Here is a 20,212-nt window from a genome sequence, read left to right as displayed (position 1 = left end):
GGCAAAGCTTTTAGTCTTCCCTGGATGCTGGGATGGTGCCAGAGAGCTGGAGAATTACAAACATTATGCATTCACCAAAGGTTGCATGAGCCCAGCAATTTCAACTTCAGAAGGGGGGGCAACTTCTAGAAACAATCATTTGAGCTGGAATTAATAGTCATAGGGACAAATATGGATTGAGTAGGAAGAGCAATTATGGGGTTCTTAAGGGAAAAACTTATTTAACTAAATTGCTGGAGTTTTTTGGAAGAGGTAGCAGAGAGGTTTGACGTGGGGAATTAATTTAGTATGGTGCACAAAAACTTCCAAAGGCATTCCACACAACAGACCTGTGGGAAAGGTTATAGCTCATGAAATACAAGGAAGAGTAGCTAAATGGATGCAAAGTTGACTGAGATGTAGAGAACAGAAAACAATGGACAATGGGTTTGGGAATTCCCTGCCTGGAAGCATGGTAGAGGTATTCAAGAGGACATTGGATGATTGTTTGAATATAAACAGTGCGCAGGGTTACAGGCAAAGGATGGGAGAACAGTATGACATCATGGTGCTCATTCGGGGAGCCAATGCAGCACGATGGGCTGAATGGCCTCCTTCTGCACCGTAACAATTCTGGTTCTGAAAATGATCAACTTGAAATGTTAACCCTGTCGTCGCCTCCACAGCTGCTGAATATTTTCACTGTTCTTGAGACTAAATCGATCAGATGTGTAAAAACACACCTTTGTGGTGGGTGAGATATGAACCCAGTCAAAACGGTAGGGACTGTAACACTGTGCCACAAGATCTTCCAGCCTTGTTCTAATTTAAAAAGGGGTCTCTAAGTCAAAATAAAGTTTGTAGGCTGGCCAAACAGTGGCGTGCAGAGAGACAGGAACAAGTTCCTAAGATGTGGGTGTCACTGGCTGGTCCATTGTAATTGCTCATGAGGAAGTGGTGGGGAGCTACCATCTTGAACTAATGCAGCGTTTGTGATGTAGGTACACCCACACTTCTGTTACGGAGTAGGTTCCAGGATTTTGACCCAGTGACGGTGCTTTTTTTTTTATTATTGCAAAAATATGTGCATGAAAATTCTTGATCCACATGCACAGGTACTAAAGCAGTTCTGTGCAGCCTTTGCATTTCAAGAAAAACAAACACTGGAATTTGACATTCCCCGCAGTTGCAAAAACCAAAGGCATTTCTTACTCATGCAGTACTCATACATTAAGGCAACGAGAGGGTCTAATAGAAGAACAGACCGTCACTATGTTTCGGCACTAAGTCCTCAGACAGTGGTCCTTCCCCACTGTGCCTTAGTGGGAGCTGCCCCAAGCTTTAGTGCATCCCTCAGCAAGTAGTCCTGGACCTTGGAATGTGCCAGTCTGCAACACTTGGTCCAGGCTGACTCTACACTGGAAAACCAACAAGCTTCATGCAGACCAAAGAGTGACTTTCACCGAGTTGATGGCCCTCCAGGACCAGTCGATGTTTGTTTCAGCATGCGTCCACAGAACAGAGACCTGTGTCATGTAGATTCTTGAGACAAAGCTCAATAAAAACCATTGCCTCCCTCTCCAGAAAAAGCACATTCCAGAAGAAGAGATAGTAGGAACTGCTGATGCTGGAGAATTTGAGATAACAAGGTGTAGAGCTGGATGAACACAGCGGGCCAAGCAGCATCAGAGGAGGAGGAAAGCTGACATTTCGGGTCTGGACCCTTCTTCAGAAAACTCTTCTTCAGAATTACATTCCAGAAGAAGATGTGTGACAGTCTTCACCGGCACAGCTGCTTTGAGGGTAGTGTGTGGCACTGCACAGAGACCGGGTGTGCATCAAGGATTTGACAGGTCGTGCCCTTCTCACCACTAGGTAAGCTTTTTGGAAAGCTCTGGCAATGAGGCATTCTGACAAATAACTTTAGCTGTCTGCTCAGGGGCAACCTGATGTGATCCACCCTCTCCTACATCCCCACACAGTCTCGAGGGCATCATCTGCTGCTCACTTCCTGATGGATTTGTGGTCAAAGGTATTTCTCTCACAAATTTTTCCACAAGGGACAGGTGATACAAGATGATAAAACTAGTTGGAGCATTCTGTGGCAACAAGGCCAGACCCATCCTTCGCAAAACCGGGGGCAGGTTGAACCACAGTATGTGGTGACACTTAGTGTTTGCACACCAAGCGTCTACACACAGACCAATGCGGCCACACATAAAGGTGACCATCAGGATGAGACTAGCGTTTGGTGCATTCTTCCTTATCCGAAACTTTGTACATGGTGTCCCTATTGACACAGTCCATCTTTGACCTCTAGATGAAGTGGAAGATGCTTGCAATGCAATGGCACAGGTTCTGGGAATTGGCCAGACCTGTGCCACGTACTGCATCACACCTGATGTGCAGGATTTTACCGGAAACAGACAGGGAGTGGTGCTCCCATCTGCTCAGTTTCTGCCTCACTTTGGCGATATGCTCCTCTGAAGGTTTTGCCCATACCCCAGCCCCTCTGAACCATATTGCCAGCATCTTCAGGTAATCTGTCCTGACGGTGAAGGGGAGAAAGAATCTGTCGGCAGGTTCCCAAAAGAACATGGCTTCACTCTTGCCTTGATTTACCTTGACTACTGAGGCCAGTTTGAACTTGTCGCAGATGCTCACGATTCTGCTCACTGACAGCGGATCCGAGCAGAACACGGCCACATTATCCATGTACTTTGACCTGCACTGCCTGGAATAATCACCCCTGTCAGGCTCGCATCCTTCCTGACTTTTTTTTCCTTTATTCATTAATGGGATCAGGATGTCGCTGGCCAGGCAGCATTTATTGCCCATCCCTAATTACCCAGAGCGCAGTTAAGTGTCAACCACATTGCTGTGGGTCTGGAATCACATGTAGGCCAGACCAGGTAAGGTTGGCAGTCTCCTTCCCTAAAGGACATTGGTGAACCAGTTGGGTTTTTCCAGCTATTGCCAACAGATTCATGGGCATCATTAGATGCTTAGTTCCAGATATTTAATTGGATTCAAATTCCATCATCTGCCCATGGCAGGATTTGAATCTGGGTCCCCAGAATGTTATCTAGGTCGCTGGATTAACAAAGCAGCAATAATACCACGAGGCCATCGCCTCCCCAGACTCAGCAAATAGAATTGTATAACATGCAAACACAGCAGGAGAGAGTGGGCAGCCCTGCCTGACTCCAGATGAATCGGGAAACTTTCTGATTCCCACCCATTGATTGAGACTGTACTAACGATTTTGGTGTAGGTCAGAAATCACATGACACCAGGTTATAGTCCAACAGGTTTATTTGAAAATACAAGCTTTCAGAGCCTCCTTCCTTCTTCAGGTGTTAGTGAGAGAGGTGGAATCAGACACAGAATTTACAAGTAAAAGATCAAAGTGTCCCACCATTGATGAGGATGTATTAAACAAACCTAAGATGCTGTTAAATTTTTAATCAGTTAGAAGGTTTTAATTGATTAATATGTATATGTAAATCTCCGAATTTCTTTCAAGTCACTGCCCTGAGAGAACTAAAGAAGAGGTGACATTTTAGGTTAGACAATGCATGTTAGGTGTGAGGCATTATTTAGAATCTGTTTGTGGGTTTTGATTTGGAGTCAGACTGGCTTTATATCTAAAGTAGGAATTTATAAAACGCCACATTCACTGGGCTTTTGTTGGTGTAGGGTAGTCGGTTCCCATTGCAGTTTCCCTCCCCAAAGCCCACTTTTGGAGAGCATGTCCCGGGCTGATGATCAATATAGTTCCAAGTCAGGGTGATGAGTGGCATGTAAGGAGATGGCGTTCCCATGTATCTGGCCTTTGATGGTGGTAGTGACCATAGAGTTGGCAGGTATTGTTGGAGGAGCCTTGGAGAACATGAGAGTCTTGCTTTTCAAGAAGATGAACTGTCAAATTGAGTGAGAGAAGTTGGGGGGAACAATGTGAGCCAATCTCTGTTTTGTATGAAATTCCCATTTGAAAGGGAAGGTTTTTTTCGCGGTGGGTGGTTTCAGCCAATGGGAGGCAGCGTGTTAATTTCAGGACGGCCAATAGCAGCGCGACTAGGGGGATGCGGCCCCGCCTCCCGGGGGGGCTTTAAAAGTTGCCGCAAAAGTTTGGGAGTTTCTTCAGGGTTGTTTCCCGGAGAGAGAAAACAGGAGGTGACTGAGGAGGAAACCGGTTCCGAGGAATCACCACCGGGACAAGAGCAATGAGCGAGGCGGAGAGTGGTTCCCCTAATCCCGGGGAAAAGAAAGTCCTCGGTATGCTATGTGCAGAGCGAAAAGCTCCATTCTTTACCCACAACCAGCCCGCGCCTTGCTGAGTGGGGAAAATAATAATAATAATAATAATAATAATACAATCCCGCATTAGAGGCTTTACAGCTACAAGTTTAACCACTTGCGTGTTGAAAGACTTTTTATTTTAGCATACCCTTTCTTAATTTCACTTTTTTAAAAAAAATGAACTTGTAAGATTTTGAGAGGTATGCAGACTCTCTTATAGTTTGGATAACTTTTCTTAGGTGCATGTTAACTTCTTTGCTTTTTAAAATGTTGTATTTCCGTGGGCTGACAGCGTTTGAAATCCTGGTTATTTCAGAATACCGGTAGCGTTTTTTTTTCCACTCAAATGACCTTTGGTTTGTTGTCTCGCTTGTGGCAGGCCCCCTCCCTCTTTAAAATGTACTCTGCCCTGTGTGTCCTTTTTTTGGAAGGAGCTGGTTGCTGGGGAATTGTACTGAGTTAGGCTGAGAGTAAGGTGTGCTTTCATTTATAAATGCGATTGCGATGCAAGACTAGATTTGAGATGTTTGTATTTCCATCCGCCCTTCCTCTGCTCCCTCGGTTTCTCGCCCTCTAATCTTGATGGTTAAACCTCAGCTGTTCAAGTTGCTAACTTTTTAAGTGACTCTAGCTGTTTTGAGGAGGCATAATTTGAACTGTATGCAAATTAATTGCCACCCTTTAATAGGCTATTGGTGAGTTAATGCCTCTAACTGTTTGAGTTAAATGATTTCCTCCTAATCCCTGTTTTAAAGCTCTGAATACAAGTGCAGTTAGTCCCTAATGCTAGCACAGTATACGTTGGTCTCCTGGGTTTGAGCTAATTGGAATTTAATGTAGGGAGCGACAACAGATAACTGGTAGTGAGTGAGGAGTTGGGACACCACTTTTGGATTACTGTGTACAACTCTGGCTTCCTTTCCTGCTATAGGAAAGATGTTCTGAGACTTGAAAGGGTTCAGAAAAGATTTACAAAGGTGTCACCAGGGTTGGAGCTATAGGGAGAGGCTGAGGCTATTTACCCTGGAGTATTGAAGGCTGAGGGATGAACTTGGTTTATAAAATCATGAGGGGCAGCCAAGGCCTTTCCCCAGGGTAGGAGTGCCCATAACTAGAGGGGCATAGGTTTAAGGTGAGAGGGGACAGATTTAAAAGGGACTTAAGGGGCAACTTTCTGTACAGAGGGTGGTGTGTGTATGGAAGGAACTGCCAGAGGAAGTGGTGGAGGCTGGTACAATTTACAACATTTAAAAGACATCTGGCTGGGTATATGAATAGGAAGGGTTTAGAGGGATATGGTCCAAATGTTGCCAAATGGGACTAGATTTATTTGTGGAGGTACTGGGGTGGACAAGGACAAAAATCTCAACACCAGGTTATGGTCCAAAAGCTTTATTTGAAAACAAAGCTTTCTGAGCATTGCTCCTTCATCAGGTGTCCTGGTGTCATGTGATTTTGACATAGATTAATCTGGGATATCTGGTCTGTTTACATGCTGTACAGATCAAGACTGATGGTTTACTAGTATTTCTGATTTCATAGTTTCCCTACAGTGTGGAAAAACACCATTTGGCCCAACAAGTCCACATTCTCTTGAGCATCCCACCCAGACTCACCCCCCTACTCTACCACTTTAGGCTTGTATTTCCCATGGCCCCCTCAGGGAAGGGGGTCTGAATGAGACTTGTCACTTGCAGGTTAAGCAGACATCCTGAACTGTCTGGTCACCACACTATAGGAAGAATGTGATTGCACTGGAGAGAGTGCAGAGGATATTAACCAGGATGTTGCCTGGTTGCAGCATTTCAGATCAACCTCGCCTGCATGTCCCTGGACACTATGGGCAATTTCCCACGGCCAATCCACCTAACCTGCACATCTTTGGACTGTGGGAGGAAACCAGACCACCTTGAAGAAACCCAAGCAGACATAGAATCTGTAAACTCCTTGCAGATAATCATCTGAGGCTGGAATTGAACTCTGGTCCCTGGCACAGAGGCAGCAGTGTTAAACACTGAGCCACTGTCACCTATTCATTTGGTAAATGAATTCCAAGTACTGAACTCTGCCTGTCCAACGTTGGAAGAAATGTGACCATCTTCAATCATGTTTTTCTTACAAAATCATAGAATACTTGCAGAAAGAGGCCATTTGGCCCATCAATACTGCACTGACCCTCCAAGCATCCCACCTAGATGCAGCCCCGTAATCTTATCCCTGTAACCCCTCTTCAGTCCCACCCAGGTTTGTTTTTGTCTTTCCCATTATAAAGACACAATGGCACAAGCCAATTTTTTTCCTTTCTGAAGATTTACACTATTATCTGAAATAGTCATTGTTTTTCCTGTCAGATGATGCCTGTGAGCCTGCCATATTCCCTACATTAGTAGGAGCTGCACCTTCAAAAGTTCTTTGTTCATTGCTAAATGCTGTGGGATGTCATGAGGTGTTGAAGGGAGTCCTTTCTCTTAAAGTCATAATCAGAGATATTTAGCATGAAAACAGACCCTTTGGTTCAACTTGCCCTTGCTGACCAGATACCCTACATAAATCTAGTCCCATTTGGCCCACACCAATCCTGATGCCTTTTAAATGTTGTAACCATACCAGCCTCCAGCTTCACCCACTACCCCCAACCCCCAACCCTTCCTTCCCATTCCAACTTATTGCCATGCTTTGTGGCCCATCAAGTTTGCACACTCCTATCTACACCAATCCTGTTTGATCTGTAGTCTTGCATGTTATGACATTTCAAGTAATTGTCTGGCAACCTTTAATAGGTTGAGATTTCTTGCCTCTATTACCCTCTGTCAGCACATTCCAGATTCCCACCACCCTCTAGGTGAAAATTTTTTTCCTGGAATGTCCCCTAAACCTCCTGCCCTTATCTTGGAGTTATGCCTGTTTGTTTGTTGTTGACCCTTCAACTAAAGGGAGCAGCTGCTTTTAGCCAGTGTTCATGTCCCTCAATCTTGTACAGCTCAATCAGGTCCCTTCCCTGCTTTCTCTGCTCTAAAGTAAATGACCCCAGCTTATCCAGCCTCATTTATCTGAAATGCTGCAACCAGGCAACATCCTGGTGAATATCCTCTGCACTCTCTCTCCAGTGCAATCACATTCTTCCTATAGTGTGGTGACCAGACAGTTCAGGATGTCTGCTTGCCTGCAAGTGACAAGCCTCATTCAGACCCCCTTCCCTGAGGGGGCATTTCTTGCAAAGTGAGTTTTTCTGGAGGTGGAGATGGTGCTAATTGGGGAAATGAGCCTGACTATCTCTTTATGGATATTCCATGTAGCTTAACTTTTATCCTAACTTGCTCTCTCTTGCATGTCACAGCTAAAGGCGTTCTTGGTACGGTGAAGTGGTTTAATGTCCGAAATTGCTATGGATTCATTACAAGGTAATCTTTCCCCTGTCTGACCAAGATTCTGTTGCCCATTCTCAGTAACTGCTGGGGACAGGTTCTGTGCTGACTTAACTCTTCCCTAGACAATTAAGGGAGCTGTATTTTTCTCTCTACCCTGGTTCCATTGGTTGAGGTAATTTAGAATGAAGGGGTAGAGTCAAAATATTTGAGTCAGATTCTGGAGTAAAATTGTTGAATAGTAGAAGTTTGGAATGGTCTGTTTCAAATGGCAACTGATTCTTCAGTTTTATTTTAATCTAAGTGGTACATGTCTCTTGAATGTTGAACTAACTGGCTGAGCCAGCATTTGCTGCAGTCCTTGATTTAGGTACATCTACTATAGTGCCATCTGGGTGTTTGCTTGACCCACTGGCAACAGACAGTTAGTTTTTATCTCCTTTACTTTCCCTTTGCCCTCAGTCTGCTTTCTGGCCAATATAGTCTAACAGGGCTGGATTCCCAAAAACAGTTGTCTGGTTTTATTGAGATAACAAGGTGTAGTGCTGGATGAACACAGCAGGCCAAGCACCATCAGAGGAGCAGGAAAGCTGACGTTTTGGGCCTAGACCCTCCAGAAAGCTGAAGGAGGGTCTAGGCCTGAAACGTCAGCCTTCCTGTTCCTCTGGTGCTTGGCCTGCTGTGTTCATCCAGCACTACACCTTGTTATCTCAAATTCTCCAGCATCAGCAGTTCCTACTATCTCTGGTTTTATTTTCTTCCCTGGATGATGCTCCACACCCTTTTGGCTCTAGGAGAACTGTCCCCTCCAGCTCCCTTCTCAAGATATTCACTTAGTTTCTGTAGGTAGAGCCCTCGGGACAGGAAATATGCTGAATAAAAGTAACTGACTTGGCTTGAGCATAAATGGACCATTTAGCTGAAATGCTGGTGCTCCAATGGCTTTAGGACCCTGGAGCAACCTTTTTTGTTAGTGATATTGAGCAGCTCCTGACTGTGTATAAATAGGCAGAATGAGTAGACAAGGTCAGAAATCACATGATACCAGGTTATAGTCCAACAGGTTTACTTGAAAACGCAAGCTTTCAAACAAACCTGTTGGCTCTAACCTGGTGTTGTGATTGCTGACCTTGTCCACCCCAGTCCAACACTGCACCGCCACAGAATGAGTAGAGAAAGATGTATGGTGAGTCTTAAGTCAAACAGCCCAACGTTAGACACCTGCAAAGAAAGGTTGTTGACTTGCTCACCAAGCTGGCTGGTTATCATGCACTGTCATATACAATAACCAGCCATCTTGGCAAGTCAGCTAATAACCTCATCCACAATCCAAGCTACAAATCCTCAGAACCTTAAACATGCACTACCCTGACTACCATTAGATGGTAATGTTTACAAGGCCTTCATGTTAATTCATAAATATTCTGTAGTTTGGTTTTCAAATCTTGCAAAAAATCCTCCAACCTTAGACCTTTCTTGACATTGCTTTGACCTTTCTGACCAGTGTGTCTTGAACCCAAACTCATGGCAGAGGGCATAACACCATGCAGATGTTCCACGTGAACTAACTGTCCCCCAAGTGCTCACCTATCAGTACTCTTATTCCCTTCTCACTTCTGTTTATCCAGCTTCCCTCTTCAATGTATCTATACTACTTCCTCAAACACTCTGGGAAGCTAGTTTGACATTCACCCCACTCCAGGGGACGATGCTTCTTTGGATTCTGGGATTTGCGAAGGACTGTCTGATATTGACCTAAAGTTCTGAGATCTCCTGCAAACTAAAGCATCTTGATTTGCCCCATCAAACCACCTCCAATGATTAAAGACCTCAGTTCAGTCACCACTCTAGGGGTTAGGGGGCCCCTAGCTTGTTCAACCTGCCCTTTGATTGGGAAAAGCCTTGAGCTCAGTAATGCTGGTATGTTCTGCAATGTGACCATGTGTGTTTTTATATCTAACATTTAGAACATAATGACTTGTACTTCAGAAGTCATGAAGCCACTCTTTATTAGTTTGCACAGTTTGTTGTTTCCATGATGTAGAGGTGTCAATGTTGGACAATGTCAAAGATCACAACACCAGGTCATAGTCCTACAGATCTATTTGAAAACAAGCTTTCAGAGACACCTGAAGAGTGAGACCAAAGCTTGTCTTCAAATAGACCTGTTAGACTGTGACCTGGTGGTGTGATTTTTGACCTTGTTATTTCTGTGGTGATTTGAGGTTTTGGCCTACAAGTCTACTCACTTTCATAGGTAACTGAGGGAGGTAAATTATGATTAAAACACAGAATATTTGATTAAAATTTCAAAGGTTAAAGTTTGAGTATTCCTCCTTAGACATGTGCTTTGTTCCATGTCACATACTGTACCTAGTCTGGCCTAAGCAGCTTTGAGCTAGCCCCTGCTCCCTTGGTTTATTTATTATCAGCTGTGTCTTGGTGAATAACCCCCTGATCCCAACCCTGTCTAAGGACCCCTCCAGAGACTTCAGCATGCTGCCTTTTTGAATGAGATGCTGCACCAAAGGTCCCTTGTTGGTCCCTTTGCTTGCTGGCTCAATTGAACCTGTTTCACATTCAAAAGGTTTAGATTTTTTGGTGGTACAGATTTGCTGGGCTGCAGGGCTTATTCTGTACTGTATTGTTCTAATATTGCTGGCAAAGGTGGGAGAATAAGCAACTTATTCACTGCCATCCAAATGGGTGAAACTGTTTCATTCTGCTCTTACAATCTTGTGGTTTGATCTGAAGAACAAGTTCCCTGAGCCAAGTAATACCTGACACTTTTTTTGATTGACAGATGAGGTTGGTCTTTATTTGTGGGATTTTGCTGTGCAATCTATCTATCACTTGTGGCATTTCAAAAATAGTTCATTGGTTAAGGTCTTTGTTAAAGTATCATTACAAAATTCACTTCACTTTTCATGTTTGTGTTCACTGTTTGCTTTCCTTTCTCCTTTATTCCTCCCCTGCCCCTCATTGCCTTTTTTATCTAGGCATGACACACAACAGGATGTATTTGTTCACCAGGTATGAATTTTAAAGTGCACTCTAATTAGCTCCTTATTAGGAATGTTACTTGGCAGCCTGGATAGTGGATTGAGTACTGTTTTCTAGGGCTTTCAATTAAGGTTTTTCCTGTCAAAAGCAAACTTTGGAATGCTCCCATGACGGTCACTATTCACCATCCTTGCAAGGTTCTGATAGGCATATTAGTTAGTGAGTGGGATGGGGAGGTGTTTATCCTTACAAGGTGTGATCTATTAGGCAGATCTCAATGCTTCCAGATATTTGTGCTAACTGCTCAGGGCAGTGAGGGAGTTTTACTTTGTATCTAATCCTCTCCTCAACCTCTCCTGGCAGTATTTCTAAACCTGGACTTAGAAGCACTAAGTATTCAATTTTTAACTAACTTTCTGGTTGTGGCCTTGTTAATCTGTACCTTTGACTGCCCAATTTCAACATTGCAACTGTTTCCTTTCCTCTCTCCCCTCTGGGGAAAGTGAATACTGATCCTACTATTTCCCTACCCTAAACGTCACTCACTTGAATGACAAACTCAGAAAAGGAATTAAACACTGGGGTTGGGTGATCTGCTTCTAATGGAGACCTAGATAAACAATCTACTGCTTTTGCAACAACCCAAAATTTCTGGAGACCCTGGTGCTGAGGACAAGACAGCAACAGGCCCTTCAGCCCATGTTGTATCAAACATGATGCCAAATTAAACTATTCCCTTCTGTCAGCCTTCAGGCCATATTCCTCCATTCCTTGCAAATCCATGCTTGTTTAAAAGCCCATTAAATGCCCCTATTGTATCTGCCCCACCACCACCCTAGCAGTGTTCCAGATTCCTACCATTGTATAGAATGAAAATAACTTGCCCCTTATCTCTTTTGAACCTGCCCACCTTAGATGCATGCTCCTTGGTGTGAGATGTTTCAACACCAAGAAAGAGATTCTGACTGTCAACCTATCTATGCCTCTCAACTTTATTGACTTCTATCAAGTCCCTGCCACTTAGTGTCCACTGCTCTGGAGAAAACAACCTGTTTGTTCAGTGTCTCCTTACAGCTGATACCCTCTAATGCAGGCAGAATCCTGGTAAATCTCTTCTGCACCCTCTCCAAATATCCACATTTTTCCTGTAATGTGGTGACTATAATTAAATGCAATACATAGAACATTAGTGCAGTACAGGCCCTTTGGCCCTCTGTTGTGCCAACCTGTGAAACCAATCTGAAACCCATCTAACCTACACTATTCCATTATCATCCATATGTTTATCCAATGACCATTTAAATGCCCTTAAAGTTGGCAAGTCTACTACTGTTGCAGCAGCGCCCCTGTCCCCAGTATGTTTGTTGTTCAAATCGGTCCCAAAGTATGAAAATCTCTCTCTTCACCTGGCAGTGGAAGGAGTTCCTTGAATCTTGCACAAAGTGCCTAATATTCACAGGTTTTCATGGGATTCACTTCAGGTGGTTGTGTCCAGCACAAATTGTCCTTAATACCATCAACAACACCAAACACTCTAAATGTGGCCAAATCAAAGCCTTATAAAGCTGCAACATGATATCCTGACTGTTGTATTCAATGCCCTGACCAATAAAGGCAAGTGTGCTATATCCAGATAAGCAAGCTGCTGCATTAAACTCCATGTGCCATATTTCCACCCATTTCTGCAACTGATCTATACCCCACTGTATCCTTTCACAATCTATCCACAAGTCCACCAATCTTTGTATTGTCTTCAAACTTACTAACCCACTGGTGTTTTCATCTGTCATTTTATATGAAAATATCTCAAACAGCAGAGGTCTCTATGGATCCCCATGTAACACTACTTGTCACAGACCTCCAGACAGAAAAACATACCCTTCCACAACTACCTTCTGCTTTCTATGGGCAAGCCAATTCTAAATCCTAGTGGCCAAGACACCATGGATCCCATGCATCGTAATCTTCTGGGTGAGCCTACCACGAGGGACCTTAAATCATGTAGACAACATCCAATGCTCTACACTCAGATCACCTTTGTCAACTCCTTGAAAAATTCAGTCAAGCTAGTAAGATGTGACCTGCCCTGCCCTGCCAGGCTGACTGTCCCTAATTAGGCCATGCTTTTCTAAATGCATGTAAATCATATTCCTAAGAACCCACTCCAATAGCTTCCCAACCATTGACATGAGACTCACTGGTCTACAGTTTCCTGGATTATCCCTTTCCCCTCTTGAAAAGAGGAACAACATTAGCCAGTCCTCCAGTGGCTAGTGAGGGTATGAAGATCTTGCTTAAGGCCCCAGCAATCTCTTCTCTTCACTCAATAGCCTGGGGTAAATACCATCAGGCCCTAGGGACTTTTCTACCCTAAATGCTCTTCAAGAGATCCAACACCACTTCTTGATCAGAAAACACCCTAGCACATTAGCATATGCCACACAAATCTCACTATCTTCCATATCCTTCTCTTGGGTGAATACTGATGCAAAGTAATCATTTAGGATCTCTCCCACATTCTGTCTCCAAGGAGTTCCCTCCTTTTACCTTGGAGTGGTCCTACCTTCTCCCTTGTTATCCTCTTTAATATGTCTGTAGAATGTCTTGGGATTCTCTAACCCTGCTCTCCAAGATCACTTCATGGTTCTTCCTTGCTTGAATACTTTCCTACTTTGTTCCTCACAGGTCCTGTCCAAGTTTAGCTTTTAAACATTACATATGTTTGTTCCCTTTTTGACTAAATTTACAACCTCCCTTGTTATCCAATGGTCCCTTACCTTGCCATCCTTCACTTCCCCCTTACTGGAACATGCTAGTCTTGAATGTTCCCCAGCAGGTCACTTTTTTATAAAAAAAAAAATAAAAAATTCCCATATGTCAAATGTGGACTCATCTGATATCAACAGCTCCTGCCTAATACTGTTACAACTTTCCCTTCCCCAATTTAGTACCTTTTCCCACAAGGTCCTGCCTTGTCCTTGTTCATATCTGTTAAAACATGAGTTGTGATCACTGTTACCAAAATGCTGTCCCACTGAAAGTTTGGTCATCTGGCCAGGCTCATTAGCCAATACAAGGTCAAGTTTGTGCCCCCCCCCCCACTAGGTGACTATCCATGTCTGTTTCAAGAAACCTTTTTAGGATGCACCTAATAATTCTGGTCCATCTAAGTCCCTTGCTGTAAGGGTGTCCCAGTCAACACTGGGGGATGTTAGTCATCCACTGAACTGTTTTTATTGTCCCTTTCCATAAACTGCCTACATATTTGTTTCTCAATGTCTCAGTGGCTGTTTGGGGTTCCTACAGTATCCTATCAGTGATTGCACCCATCTTATTTTTGAGCTCTAGCCATATTGGCTCAGTGAATGAGCCCTCCAGTATGTCCTCTGTGCAGATATAATGTTCTCCCTGATTAATAATGCAACTCCTCCACCTCTTATCTTCCCCAATGAAACCCTGAAACATTGAGCAGCCAGACCTGACACTTTCTCAACCAAGTCTGTGTGATGGACACAACAACATAGAGCCTGGAGCAAAAAAATTGCTAGGGATGCTCAACAGTTCTGGCAGAACTGTGAAGGAAAAAACAGTTCATGTTTTGTGTCCAGTGACCCTTCCTCAGAGCTCATAGAGCCTGGATCAGTATGTCAGACTAAGCTCATCTGTCTGACCCATAATACTCCTTGCATTGAAATAAACACACTTTAGCCCAGCAGTCCAATTGCTCATTTACCTGCCTTTGCCTGTCCTTCCTTTGTCTGACTGGTCCTAACAGCCACCTTCCCTTCAATCCCTCAGCTTGCTAACCTGCTGCTCTGGTTCCTAGCCCCTTGTTTTTCTAGATTAAACTCACCCAAGTTGCACTAGTGAACCTCCCTCCCCTTTTAGTTTAGGTGCAACCTGTCCCCCTTGTACAGGTGACCCCTGCCCCTGAAGTCTCAATTATCCAAGAGCCTGAAACCTTGCCCCCTTCACCAGCTCCTTAGCCACACACCTTCATCTGTCCTATCTTTCTATTCCTTGCCTCATTAGCACATGGCAGTGATATTAATTCAGATATTACTACCCTCAAGTTTTGCTTCTGCCTCTTTCCTAATACTCTGTACTCTGCAGGAGCTCATCCTTCTTCTATCAGCCTTCCCCATAAGAATTTCTTGCAACTGCTCAGGTGTCCTTGACTCTGGCACCAGGGAGATGTCAACACCATTCTGCAGTCTCAAACTCTGCCACAGATGCCTGTCTGTGCCACTAACCAGTGAGTCACCTAATGCTCACTTGCTAGGGCTTTGCCTGACCCTGCTGCTGTTGATACAGTTCCCTGAGAGGCTATTCTGCCCAATAGTATCCAAATCAGTATTGCTATTAGAAAGTGGAATATCCACAGGAGACCCCTGTACTACATGCCTGCCTCTCCTGGCAGTCACCCATCTACCTGCCTGAACCTTTGGAGTGGTCACCTCCCTCTAACTTGTTTATTACACTGTCTGCTCCTGTATGCTCCTCAGTGTCCAACTGCTGTTCCAGCTGAGCCATGTGGTCAGAGGATCTGCAACAAGTCCACTCTCCCTCTCTGAACAGCATCCCATCCCTCTCCCTAACCCTGTAACCCTGCATTTGTCACTGTTGACACAACACACCTACACATCCCTGAACACTGAGTAATTTACTATGGCAAATCCACCTAATTGCATATCTTTGGACTCTGGGAGGAAACTGGAGTGCCTGGCAGAAACCCATACAACATAAAGAACGTGTAAACTCCATGGACAGTTGCCTGAGGGTGGAATTGACCCAGGTCCCTGGTCCTGTGAGGCAGCAGTGCTAACCACTGCCACCCTGCAGATAGTTGCTGTTACACCAACCTGCTTCCTGACATACAGCCCTAACTACCATGTCTCATCCTTGCACTGGGATGAAAATCTTATTTTGCCTTCTCTTTCTGAAGCCTTATATTCGCCTAAGGCTGCATTTATACCAACTGCCACCACACAGCAACAGCCCCTCGATATTCTGTTGGTAATATCTAAATAACTGGTTACTGAAATTGGACTTACAAATTGCAAAAGAACCCAGTATCAGGGAACAGTAATCTACTGTTAAGTCAGTGACTGATTTCTCCAGAATGTTCCTCAGTGTGTCTCTGCTGCCCTCTGGATGCTGAAATGTTATCTCTGCCTTTTTCTCTACAGGATGCTGTCAATCCTGTTTCTCCAGCAATTTAACTTTGCTTCAGATTTTCAGTATCCAGTTCCACTTTAATGAGATGCAGAAGCACTACAGTAACTGGGCCAGACAAGAAACAACCTACTGTCTAAAAACCAACCCTTCTGTCTACCCTGTCAAGTCCCATAAGAATTTGATGTTTCTAAACTCAATTAAGGACTCAACTACACCACCTCAAGACAGTCCTTTCAGCCTAGTGAACCGTTTCCTGACTGATCCCAATGCCAGTAGATCTTTCCAGATGTGGTCTAACAAGTGGCTTGTGAATTCTTAACAAGATTTCCCTATTTTGTACTTGTTCAGAGTTGTAGTCATACAGCATGGAAACAGACCCTTCGCTCCAACTAGTCCATGCTGACTGTTCCTGACCAAAACCAGTCCCACCTGTCAGTTTGGCCCATATTCCTCAACCTTTCCTCTGCATGAACTTATCCAAATGTCTTTTTAAGCTTTAACTGTACCTGCATTCACCACTTTTCCTGGCAGTTTATTCCATACACTAACAATTGTTTTTAAATGTTTCCCCTTTTTTCTTTAAATCTTTCTCCTTTCACCTTTTTCTAAAAAAAAAAAGCCCCCTAGTTTTCAACTGTCCCACCTTAGGGGAGTAAACCTTTGCTATTCACTTTATCTGTGCCCCTCATTATTTTATAAGCCTCTAAGGTCACCCCCCTCAACCTCCTACATTCCAGTGAAAAAGGTCCCCGGCCTCTCCTTGTAACGCAAACCCTCCAATCCCAACCATATCCTGGTAAATCTCTTCTGAACCCTCTCCAGTTTAATAATATCCTTCCCATAACATGGTGATCAGAACTGCACAGTACTCAGGCATCACCAGTGTCCTCTACAACCTCAACGTGACATCTCCACTTTTACTGAAAATGTCTGAGCAGTGAAGGCAAGCATGTTACTGGCACCATAACCACCCTATCTTCAAAGAATTACGTATCTGAACTCTTAGGTCTCAGTTCTACAATACTACCCAATGCCTACCTTTTAATGGAAACAAAACAAATTGCTGGAAAAGCTCAGCAGGTCTAGCAGCATCTGTGAAACTTTGATCACTACTTTTTTTAATGGTCTAAGTCTTCCCTTTTGTTTTACAAAAATGCAATACTTTGCATTTATCCAAATTGAACTCTACCTGCTACTGTTCAGCCCACTGACCTGATGAAGATCTCTGAAATCCTAGATAATCTTCACTGTCCACTGTACCACCAATTTTGGTGTCATCTGCCAACTTACTAACCATGCCTCTTATGTTCTCCTGAAATAATTTGCATAAATGATAAGCAAAAGTGGACACAGAACAGAACCCTTCAGAGCTCTACTGGTTACAGGTCTCCAGTCTGAAAAGCAATCCTCCACCATTACTGTCTCCTGACATTAAGCCAATTATGTATCTAGTTGGCAAGCTCAGCCTGAATGCCATGTAATCTAACTTGACTAATTAGTTTACCATGTGAAACCTTGTCAAAGGCTTTACCAAGTCGAAGTAAACAAGTTTACTGCTCTGCCTCCACCAATCTCTTTGGTTACTTTCTCAAACTCCAAGTTTGAGACACTATACTTTCCTGCACAAAAATGACTCTCTCGTCAGTCCTTGCCCCTCAATGTATGTAAATCCAATCTTTCAGAATCATCTCAACTTGCCCACCACTCGGACTCATAGGTCTGTAGTTCCTAGGCTTCTCCTCCTGCAGCTTTTCTTAAAGGCACAAATTAGCCATCCTCTAGTACACTGGCACCTTGCCTGTGGAGGTTAGATAATGCAAATATTTCTGCTAGGGGCCCTGCATCTTCTTCCTCACTTCACATCCTGGGATACACTTGATCAGATCCTGGAGTTTTATCTGCATTTTTATCTTAAGATTTCCAGCACTTCCCCTTCTGGTAATATGAACTGTTTTCAAAACATTAATGTTTATTTCTGAGTTCTCTACCCTACATTTCTTTATCAACAGTAGAAACTGATGAAATAATGACTTTATCTCTCTCATCTCAACAGTCAACAGACTGATCTTTGATCATTGATCTCTTAAAGGGTCCTAATCTTCAGTTGCTCTTTTGCTCTAAATGCATTTGTAGAATCTCTTGAATAAAGCCAGTGTTTAATTTTCCCTCCTTACTGATCTTGTCATCCTCATCCCATGCCTTCCCACCTCTCTTGCCATCCACAAACTGGTAATGTTATGACCACTTTCCTCACCCAAGTCGTGACTATTGCAAGTAATGTGACAGCATCACTGATCCCTGTGGCACTCCTAGTTACAAATTACCATCCAGAAAATGCCTCTTATCCAGTTATTTTTACCAATTAGCCAATCCTCTGTCCCTGCTGGTAAATGGTCTCCAACATCCTGGGCTTTTATCTTGGGTAGACTAACATGTGGTAGCTTATTAATGCCTTCTGAAAATGCAAATATAATCCATCCTCAGGGAGGGCAAGGATGGGGTTGACTGGCTCCTGAGGTCAAAGTTTTTGGTACTGCTTTCTAGACTAATTATCAACTAACTGAAGGTCCCTTGTGGAATGCTGCAGTGCTGTCTAGGCTGGCACCTCATTCACTGTTGAATCCATTGGTAACAGGTGACCTTGTATCTGATCTTGTCCACAGTCCTGTTACCTGCTCTCCCCCGAGCCCATTAATTGCTGTTGCCACCATAACTAGCACCTTCAGCTTTAAAATCAGCATGCATGTGTTCAAATTGCTGTGATCTTGTCCTGCTGACTCTAACCTGCACTGGCCTTAACCCTCTATCAGCATTTCTGACTCTGACCTTGTGTCCTCTGACTGTAATTGGTCTACCATGGGGCAGCTTCCAGAATTTCATCAACATGATAACCTCTCTTCTCTTAACCCTCCTTGAAACCCATCTGATTACCTGACTGTTAATATTTCCAGACTTAGCTTGGTCAAATTTGGCCTGATTATCTCTGCTGTAGTGACAAAGTTTGAATTTTATGAAAGGTGCTAGGCAAATGTAGTTGGTTGCTATAGCCCAGAAAGTTGTCTGTGGAAGTGACATCTGCCAGCTTTTTTACCTGTCATGGGGGTTAGCCTTTGGCCAATCATCTACATTCCTAGACTGGGTGCCAAGTTACATTCCCTCTTCTAGAGGATTCAGTTGTGCCATGCCATTCATTTCATTTCCTTGCTCCTAACTCTGATATCTTCTCACCCCAATCCCTGAAGACTGCCATCACCAGAAACAATCCCCGCAAGTACCTACGAAGTGTTGGGAATGGAGAGATTGTGGAGTTTGATGTCGTCGAGGGAGCCAAGGCAGAGGTATTGTTCCAGTTTCCTGGTGCATTTGGGGTGATGTGCAGGGCCCTGGCTGACCTGGTTCCTGGGGAACTTCGCCCTCATCCTGTCCATTTTGCAATTCCTGAGTTGTGCCTCTATGGGAGTGGCTGGCCATTCAATTGTAGCGGGCATCTTGCTAAACAGAATTCCTATTTGTTGCTGGGTCTAGGGGAAAGCCAACCAAACAGCTCCAAATTCCCCCCCTCTTCCTTGTGTTCCTGGGGTTGTTTATCCCTCAGCTAAAATGATGGATGCTATAAAACACAATCATGGCAAGTGCAGACTGACTCAAAGCCTACTCTAACTTTGAACATAATTATTGCTGATCCATTATCTTAATGCCATACTTGTACTCTATCCCTGTACCTCCTTGGCACATTCTGATTTGGTCAGATGTACAGCATGGAAATGCTCTTTTTTGGTCCAACTTGTTCATGCTGACGAGATATCCAAAATTAATCTAGTCCCATTTGGCCCTATCCTTCTAAACTTTTCCTGTTCATGTATCTGTCTGGATGTCTTTTAAACATTGTAATTGTATCAGTATCCATCTCTGGCAGCTCATTCCATACATGCACCATGGTCTGTGTGGGGAGGAGGAAAGAAGTGTTGCCACTTGGGTCACTTTTAAATCTTTTCCCCCTCTCACCTTTAAACCTATGCCCTCTAGTTTTGGACTTGCCTGCCTCTGGGAAAAGACCTTGACAAATCACCCTATCTATGCTTAATGATTTTATAAACTTCCCCTCAGGTCACCCCTCAGCCTCCAACACAACAGGGAAAATAGCCCCAACCATAGCAACACCCTTAAATCTTTTCTGAACTGTTTCAAGTTTCTCAATATCTCTCCTATAGCAGGGAGACCAGAATTGAATGGTTTTCCAAAAGTGGCCTGACTAATGTCCTGCACAATTTGCAACATGACCTCCCAGCTCCTATACTCAATGCACTGACCAATGACAACAAGGTGCAGGGCTGGATGAACACAGCAGGCCAAGCAGCATCATAGGAGCAGAGAGGCTGACGTTT

At 43.9% G+C, this 20,212-nt stretch overlaps 1 protein-coding gene across 2 annotated transcripts in view; it reads left to right on the top strand.

Moving 5' to 3' along the window:
• The first annotated feature begins 4,114 nt into the window (after positions 1-4,114).
• LOC109923731 (Y-box-binding protein 2-A-like) overlaps positions 4,115-20,212 on the top strand; it is a 37,177-nt gene continuing 21,079 nt past the window's right edge. For both annotated transcript variants that reach the window (XM_048620200.1, XM_048620199.1), the window contains exons 1-4: positions 4,115-4,257; positions 7,619-7,682; positions 10,646-10,679; positions 19,070-19,165. In XM_048620200.1, coding sequence (XP_048476157.1) covers positions 4,206-4,257; positions 7,619-7,682; positions 10,646-10,679; positions 19,070-19,165 — 246 coding nt within the window. In that variant the 5' untranslated portion in view covers positions 4,115-4,205. The remainder of the gene's footprint in view (positions 4,258-7,618; positions 7,683-10,645; positions 10,680-19,069; positions 19,166-20,212) is intronic.

This window comes from Rhincodon typus, chromosome 45 (genome assembly GCF_021869965.1).
Source record: "Rhincodon typus isolate 14 chromosome 45, sRhiTyp1.1, whole genome shotgun sequence".
Classification (NCBI taxonomy): domain Eukaryota; kingdom Metazoa; phylum Chordata; class Chondrichthyes; order Orectolobiformes; family Rhincodontidae; genus Rhincodon; species Rhincodon typus.
This window is presented reverse-complemented; position numbering and strand designations above follow the sequence as displayed.